Below are 9,647 nucleotides of genomic sequence, written 5' to 3' on the forward strand. Positions count from 1 at the left end.
TTCATATAGTTTTTTCTACTAATACATTCTCCCCACTTAGGTTTCTGACAACTGAGTTAGGCCTTTAATAGGAGAGTAGAACTATGATAAAGATTTTGAGACTTCAACTTTTTAACTTACTCAAATATGATCACCAGAATCTATATATCTTTATGGCAGATAATTTATTAATTTAAAATGACTAGGATTCGAGCTCTAGAACAATTTGACCTTTATCAACAAATATGTTTATTCCTGGATTTAAAAATCCAACACCATATTTACCACTTGACTAATAATTCTGATGAAACATGTTTAAGCATGTCTTTATTAACCCTTAATTTTATTTTATAGAACATTTATTTTAATTACTCGTAAAAGCAAAGCTCATTTTCTTGAATAGGTCAGATTATTTGTAAATATTTGTTTATATTTTCTTAAAATTTCTTATCATTTAGCTCAACACCTCTGAAACTTATTTATTTTCTTATATTTTACAAAAAACTTCATCATTCATGTTTGTCTTTAAACACTCTTAATACACCAGGATTCAACATTTTTGTCCCAAGTTACTTAGCTTTTCTGTGCAAAGTGTTGTTTGCCTTCTTTCCTAAAACTTTTTCTCTTATTTCGATTTTTTTTTTCTTGCTTGCAGGGGTGTTTGTTACAGCAGATGACCTCTCATTCCCCTGGTTATAGCCTTTTCTATCCTGCTATCATTTCTTTATATTTTTTTCAAGGCATGATTAATTTTAGTTTTTTTGTCGTTCGTTCGTTCCTTGGATTCTATCTTCAAATTTGATTTTGTGTATGGCATAAGTAATTTGTGCCCCAAAAAAAAAAATAAAAGAAGAAAAAAATGAGAAATCGTTTTCTTGCTTTGGGTTTAGGTGGCAGGGGTAGATTGTAATAATATACATTGACATGTGTAGACATGTAGTTACGTGTGTAGACGTGGTTTTTTTAATTCTTTACTTTGTGCATTGGGGTAACTAGGGGTGCTGCTGGTTATTGGTAAAATGTAGTTTTTTGTAATAAGATTTGCAATTGATTGATAGAAATAATATTAATGATATAAGTGGTTAGTAACTTAAAGGGACAGCAAAGATTTCAGCGGTAAGTATATACTGATAAATCAAAATATCAAATCATAGACCAAAACAACTAGGAAATTCTGAACAACCACTGGTCAATCCAAGTTTAGCTTAAAGTTTTCCAAATTTCGATAAAAACAACTAATAAAGTTTAACTTGTAAGGATAGTGGTTTCCTGGACTGAAAATAATGTCATTTTGAAAGGAATAATATGGACCAAATGAGAGCAATAAACCGGTTCATATTATAACTCTTTAAAAAGCGAATAATTCTTTTTGCTCCCGAGTTAAAAAATCGATTAGGCTCCTGAATTATCCTGTTACTAAGAAGCGAAAGATACCCAATTTCAATTCTTTCTTGAGGGAATTTAAATTTCAAATTTCATAGAAAATAATTACTTGATTATAGCTTGTTTAAATCTCCTCAAATAATACAAAATAAAAAGTTGAAAATAAGACTCTTTTTATGCTTTTACCAACATGCGAGCGGAAACTAAAAAAAACTCAAACAAGAAATTTACTCCCCAAATCGAGTGCTGTTTTTGTTTTAATATAGTTTTTTAATAATACATTGTCAGCACTTTGATTTTTGACAACTGAGTTAGGTCTTAGATATCAGAGTTTCCGATCCATGTGAATTAATCTATGATTCAAACATTTAGATTTTGAAAGGAAAAAAATTATTAAAAAATCACTCATAAGAGTGTTTCTCATAGATTTTATTATACCCTACACCACCATAGTGGGGAGGGTGTTATGCATTTGAGCAGCTGTTTGTAACGCCAAAAAATATTAGTCCAACACCCACCTTCAAGTATACCGATCGACTTAGAATCACTTTCTGAGTCGATTAAACGATGTCCGTCCGTCCGTCCGTCTGGTTGGCTGGCTGTCCATGTAAACCTTGTGCGCAGAGTACAGGTCGCAGTTTTGAAGATATTTCGATAAAATTTGGTACATATTATTTTTTCTGTCCAAGGACCAAGCCTATTGAAACTGGCTGAAATGGGTCCACTATTTCACCTAGCCTCCATACAAATGTCCCCTCTAAATTGGACTTTATTGGTCATAAATGTTTAATTTATAAATGTATCTCCACAAATTTCACATCAAATAAGTTTTATATATACAAAATTCATGTCACCAAATTTTGTTACGATCGGTTCATAATTAGTTATAGCTCCCATATAGACCCGCTTCCGAAAATCACTTTAACATGCATAAATTGCTTAAAAATGTTGGTATACTCACAAAACTCAACATACTAAACTTTCTTATAGACATAAATCACACGACCTAATTTCATGGTGATCGGTCCATAATTGGTCATAGCTCCCATATAAGGCCCACTTCCGAAATTCACTCAAAGATATAAATTATTGAAATTTTAAAAGAAAAATGTTTTGCCTCTTTTACTTAGTGTAGGGTATTATATGGTCGGGCTTGACCGACCATACTTTCTTACTTGTTACTAATGCAATCTCACCACTTAGGTTTTTAATAACTGAGTTAGGTCTTGGACAGAAGAGTTTCGGATCTATATACTATATTAATCAATGGTTAAAACGAGTAAGAGTTTCTAGTTCATCTTAGGAATTATGTGATTTTTTCTCGTCTTAAATTAGTTCACTAGCGATCAGTAATAGTTTATTTTCAGTTTGCGAGTTTAAAAAATAAATAGGGACCAGTAATACAAATAAAAGGAGATATTAAATACGATTTGTGCAACGAGATTTTAAATTTGAATATTTTTTTTGTATTAACGACTTAAAAAGTTTATCGTCTCATGAACAATGTCTTTACAAAGAAGCGAAAAATGCTAAGTCTGCTTTTACACAGGGCAAGTCTAAGTTTATAGGGGAGAGAGGCAATAAGAAAGAAGAGGGGTACACACTTGCTTGTACCGGCAAGTCTCTTCAATTCTCTTTTATTTTCTCATTTTCACAATGGCGTCTATTAGGTGTTAACATACAAAATTGAACACAGACTTGCTGTGTGTAAAAAGATGAGCAAGTTTAAAAGAGAATCGAAGATACTTGCTTCAAGTAAACTTGCAGACAAATTAAATTCTTGAGATTGAAGAGAAGTGCTTCTAGATTATTTTAAATTAAAACCCGAAAAAAATATGGAAATCAAACTCAAATAAGAGCTACAACTAAAAACTGCGAAAATCGATAATTTAAACACCTGTAGATCAAATCCTTAAAATTTGCCACAAAAGTATATTGATGTGAATATGGGAAAAGTTTAAAAATTTGTCATTCTGTTTTTAACACATTAAAACATTTGTCGCAGGCCCACATTAGTTTTAATATTCTGTGTCCTCATACGATTCCAAGATGATCTAGCTATGTCCGTCAGTCTATCTGTCTTTTGAAACACGATAGGTCGGTCTCAAACGAAAGGAGCTAACTGGTTGAGATTTTTCACAAATACTCTCTGTTGATAAGATTTGTTTGATGTTGAAAACGGGCAATAACATGATTTCACCTAGCCCCCTTACAATTCTCACGGAATACGGTTTGAGAAGTCATAAATATATTGATTATGCTGCATTCTTGATAAAACTTTGCAAGGTCCCCCTCAGAAAATCACTAGAGCTTTGATAATTGTGTTATAATATAACAGAATATAACACTCTTACTTGTTTTATATAATACTAGTTGACCGCCCCCCCGGTTTCGCCCGGTAGCATTTACTAATGTTAGTTCTTCAAGTTTCTCCAACCCACATACAGCAGCCTTTTCTTATTTATTTGCAAATAAAATATCTAAATATTTACTGCATACTTTAGGGAGCTTTTTTATTACAGTTGACTGGACTCCAAAAAAAATCCGAGTTTTACCCGGAATTTTTGATTTTTTTCTTTACAAACCATCTACCGACAATTTCGAATCGAATAAAAAAATATCAGCCAAATCGCTCCAGCCGTTCTCACTTGATGCCATTACATACATGGACCATTTCATTTTTATATATGTAAATAGATTTGGTTTATCTTCATAAAAAAAATTACATTTTCTTTAAATTTTTGTCAGCATACGTTATTCCATAATGAAAATATTGTATATTATGAGGATTTTATTGCGTTTTATTTTCTGACACAAAATGGTGCCATGTATATTTTCGGGGTTTTCGAGCAACATTATTTGAAAAGAATACGTTATAAATTTGCAAAACTAAATTTTTTTTTAGAAAGGAACACATTGTATTATAGAATTTACTTAATATTGTAAAAATAGATTGTAAATAAAATATATAATAAAAAAAAAAAAAAGAAAGGAACACAAAGATTGATAAAGTGCAGTAAAAAAGCATCATTTATGTCAAGAAAGAAAACGCCACTAAATAATTACTCATACGTCACAGTGTATCTTAAAGAGCAAGCATTTTGTAAATAATAAAAAAATGTTGCCTACTTATTTAGGCTGCTAATAATAATCATACGCCATGGCGTATTGCAACTTAAAGAGCAAGCTTTTTGTGAATAATAAAACTGTTGCCTACTTCTTTAGGCAGATAGTATTGATCATACGCCATGGCGTATACTCAACAATAGAAGCTATCAATGTTGTAACTTTAACTTTTCAAATATTTTAAAAAAATATTACAGTTTTGTAAATGTAATGAAAAACAAATTAGCTGTAATAAAAACTATTGTGATTAAACAGATTATTTATTAATTCCCATATGCTTACTGAATTTCCAAAACTTTCTTAAAAGTAGACTTAACTTCCGCATACATAAAAACCTTAAAACCATAAGATTAATTCCATGATATTTCATTTGTATTCAATATGATAAATTAAGTGAAAAATCTATATGAAATTGTTTACTTCTAAATTGCATTTACACATAATTTTATTATTAGCTAGAAATTTAAAATTTTATGAAATACAACTACAAGCTGTACTCGATCACATAAACCATGATGCTAACCACAATCATTCAAAGGAAACGAGTTTTTGATAATGGGGATGCGAAATATGTTTTATGTTGAAATATTTCGGACACACATCTGTTTATGTCATTTGTACCAGAACTGCTTGTGAGTAGTGATCAAATTCAAGCTCGGAAATTTAGTGTTTATTCCAAGGAAACTACCAGAATATACATATACAATCAAATACCAATGCAGAAATATATCAGCAACAGTTCACAAAATCCCTTATCATGGAGAAGGTGTCATTAAGTATCATATAGTATAACTTGGAGATGAATCCCAAGAACTCTTGGAAAAAAAGACAATTTAAAATTTTATGAAAATTTTTATATTAAAACTGACCCTACCAATAAGTTCTGTTGAATATATTTGTAGGAAATTTTTAAAATTTTCATAAAAAATATTTTTCTTTTAAACAATTTAATATTTATTGTTGATGTTCTATTTGTCGAAAAGTACGCAATTTTTATTCGAAATTTAAAATTTTGCAATGCTGGAAGCCAATACAGCGATGACCACTATTGAAACTTATTGTTGCCTAATTTTTCGGGCAATCATTATAAATGATAAGTAGTTGGAAATTCTCGACCTATAGCGCTCGCCGCTGATGGTGATAGCTTGACCGATGTCATTCTCAAAGAAATAGACCTTATCGCAGAAGAAGATTTTTTGATCAAAACGTTGATAGAACAATTTTATCCTTTGCACATGATCGCTATATTCATCCACATTGATTTGTCAAAAGAAACTGAATAAATAACAGCCAATTCAACTAATGTAGTCTCATCTATGTGCCTGCTATCAACTGTCAAATTTCGGAAATCCCTTTTACATTCACATGGATTAATAATGATGCTTTGCAATGCAGAACTTGTTCTAAAATTACTTGGTCTAAATACGGAAATTTACAATCTCTTCACAATTTTTTATAAAATCCAAAAGGAACTGGAATTGAAGCAGAACTAGTTCAAATTTGTATACTTTATATGAAAGAAACTTGACACTTTCACAGGGCGTTTTACTACGAGCATAAAAGTGGATACTTTTCCATTTATTGTGACAGGTCACTCAATATTAATTATAAATCAAATGTAACTTAAAACAAGTTTCAGATTATGTACTTAGAACGAATTTGTGCCAAACTTTTTCAGGATTGCCGCATAATCAACATATCTATGGCTGCTCAAATCGGTCCCCAAGTATTCTTTGGGGACTATGTGAAATCATGGACCGATATTGCTCATTTTCAATATCAAACAACTGAGAGTATTTGTGGAAAAGTTCCCACTACTAGCTCCTTTCGTTTGAGCCCTATCGTGTTTTCAACAGACAGACAGACTGACGGACATAGCTAGATCGTCTTAGAATCTTAAGAGACCCATAATATACACACAGCCTCAGAAGTGAGTATACACACAATGAATTTTTTGATTTTTTTAAGATCATAAAAATCATTATATTCCGACTTAAATCTTATTTTTTCAAAACCGAATCTATTATTCAAGTCGATCTCCAACAAACCGAAACTTTTAAATTTCAATCGATGGATACATTTTAGTATTTTCATTATCTTAATAAAAATCAAATAATTTTTGGTGTTTACTCACTTTTGAGGCTGACTGTATGTATGGGTCTGCGACAAATAGTTTGATGTGTTGCAAACGGAATGACAAAACATTTTTTTTATGTTGGATATAATGAATACAGTTTTTGAAACATTTTTAGAATTAATTAATAAATTGTCAACGATTATAAAATTTAGACTAGTTAAGTTTTCAATCCTCTTTCTAAATGTTTCTAGTCAACATTTTCCCAAATTTTTTTTTAACAATTTTATAGTTACAATAATTTTTTATTTATTTATTTATTTATTTATTTCAATGTCAGTCGTAAGCCTATAAGGCCAATTAACTGCAGATAAATCTTATTATATGACATTATAATTAATTTTAATTTTATATATAAATTTATGTTTTAATACGCCTTTACATTTTACAAAATTAACCCCCCAAAAATAATTTTTTATATGATTGTGGTAACCAAAATATGGTAAATATAAGATTCAAATGATTATCGCACTTATATATATGATTGTAGTTAACAAATATATGTTTAGGGCAATCATTAACGTGATGAAGCATTACGTGTAATATGGTGAATACTTAATCATAAAAATTGTTGTCACAAACATAAACTTATTTACTGCAATCATATATATGATTGCTACAATCATGTGAATCATATATTTACCATAGTATGGTTACTGCAATCATATAAATAATTACTGTGACTATAAAATTGTTAGAAAACTTTTAAAAATATTGAAATGGTTACAGTAAATATGTACAACTATATTTTTCTCTTAGTATACATTCAATATAAGTGTTAATTTCCGGCAGTTCAAGCTTGAAACTGATGATATTGCGACAATTTCCAAAAACCTAGGCTGTAGTATAAAATTGTTATTCTAAGGTTTTCCAGAGCTTTGAAAGAACAAGGAATTATAATATGGAGTACTAATCGTATTAATCTCGAAACCATTTCAGATATCGGTTTTAATAATTTCCTGACAAATTTGGGAATTTTTTCTGGATTCAAATCGATGAGAAAGAAAACAACAGCAAGAGTACCACAAAAGATTCTGAAATGCTTCCGAGAACTAGTACAAAGTCTGACAATTTCAAACAAAAATCACTAATGAAAGAACTATTTCTAGAAACTCTTCCTAGCTCTAGTTTCGGGACTGAAAATTTTCCATAAATCTCAATGCCTAAAAATCAAAATTGTTTGTTTGTGTAGTTCCAAAGGAGAGAATTTTAAACAATAATTTCAAAATCAAAATAGAACGAGCAGCTATATTCATGAGTTCTAGAACTAGTTCTGGAAGGAACTAATTAATTGTATCCTTTGAAATCGAAGTTTGGGAATAAGTAGGGTTTTCTGCTAAAATTTACATAGAAACAGGTTAGGTTAGTGGTTGTTCAATGTTTATTTTTTATTAGCAATAAGGAATATTGTATCTATATATATAAAAATGAGAACGGCTGGAGCGATTTGGCTGATTTTTTTTTTTATTCGATTCGAAATTTTCAGTAGATGGTTTGTAAAGAAAAAAAATTAAAAAATTACGGCTAAAACCGGCTTTTTTGAGTCCAGTCAACTGTAATAAAAAAGCTCCCTAAAGTATGCAGTACAAATTTAAATATTTTATTTGAAAATAAATAAGAACAGGCTGGTCTGCGTGGGTTGGAGAAACTTGAAGAACTAACATTAGTAAATGCGATCAACTTGTTTGATATACAAAAAAACATGTAAGAAATTATGTCCGGTCAAGCCCGACCATATAGTACCCTACACTAAGTAAATGGTCAAAAACATATTTCTTTTAAAATTTCAATAATTTATTTTCGTGAGTGATTTTTGGAAGTTGTCTTATATGGGAGCTTTGAGCAATTATGGACCGATCATCAAGAGATTAGGTAGTGTGATTTATGTTTTATTTGGAGAGACAATTGTGTAGAAACCTATAAAAATTAAACATTTATGACCGATAAAGTCGTGAGGACAATTGTAAGGGGGCTAGGTGAAATAATGGACCGATTTCAGCCAGTTTAAACAGGCTTTGTTCCTAGACGGAGAAAAGAGCATGATAGAAATATCATTAAAATTGCGATCTGTCCTTTGCGCAAAAGGTTTACATGGACAGCCAGACGGACGGACGAACAGACATCGTTTAATAGACTCAGAAAGTAATTCTAAGTTTTAGGGTGTTACAAACATCACCACAAATGCATGATACCCTGCCACTATGTTGCTGTAGGGTATAATTAAAAAAATTGCAACAACTTTGGAGTAAAATACTTTGATATTTTTGAACTTTTTAAGATAGCCTGAATTGTCATTCATGATTTTATTGGGGGGTAAATTTTGAAATCTTTTATTTTACAAAATGTGAATTATAATTAATTTCATTCACATAACTAAAGCTGTTGACAGCTCTGGCTAGTTTCATATGCCTTAAATGTTTGCCAGCTGCTTTCAAATTCAGCTACATTCATGTAAGCTCAACTCTTTATTAGTTTAATCCATTATTTTGTTTTATTGTTTTATATATTTAAGTATATAATTTTGATTTAAATCCTACCTTATGCAAAAGCACAGAGGCTTTTCTTTTTGAAGCCATTTTACTGCTGCCACCACCGCCTCCAGCTATTGACGACGCTGTACGTGTCGATGTTTTGGGGGTTTTTCTCGGATTTTTCGGAATTTTGAATAATTTTTTTAATAACGTTTCAGAGGATAAAAGATTTCTTTTTTTTTTTTGTTGGAATTAAACTTAAATTAAATTAAATATGTTTTGTGATAACTAAACTTTAGCACTTTTGCACAAATTTCTGGTTTAGAAATTGTTTGAATTTAAATATTGTAACGGTTTTTTATATATAAATTGTTGGTTTTTCTTTTCTATTTTTTTTTTATTTTGTGGTATTTTCTTTAATTGCAGTTTGCTTTTAGGGGGTTTCTTTATTTCCTTTTTTTTATTATTTTATATTCCTTTTTAGATATTCTAATTTTTATAAGAATTTCTTAATGTGTTACTCTTTTTTTTTTGGGGAAAATTTTCTAAAAAAA

At 30.2% G+C, this 9,647-nt stretch overlaps 1 protein-coding gene across 2 annotated transcripts in view; it reads right to left on the reverse strand.

Moving 5' to 3' along the window:
* LOC135951201 (AF4/FMR2 family member lilli) overlaps positions 1 to 9,319 on the reverse strand; it is a 99,470-nt gene extending 90,151 nt beyond the window's left edge. For both annotated transcript variants that reach the window (XM_065500801.1, XM_065500800.1), the window contains exon 1: positions 9,160 to 9,319. In XM_065500801.1, the coding sequence (XP_065356873.1) occupies positions 9,160 to 9,198 (39 nt within the window). In that variant the 5' untranslated portion in view covers positions 9,199 to 9,319. The remainder of the gene's footprint in view (positions 1 to 9,159) is intronic.
* Between the last annotated feature and the right edge of the window lie 328 nt (positions 9,320 to 9,647).

Source organism: Calliphora vicina, chromosome 2 (genome assembly GCF_958450345.1).
Source record: "Calliphora vicina chromosome 2, idCalVici1.1, whole genome shotgun sequence".
Classification (NCBI taxonomy): domain Eukaryota; kingdom Metazoa; phylum Arthropoda; class Insecta; order Diptera; family Calliphoridae; genus Calliphora; species Calliphora vicina.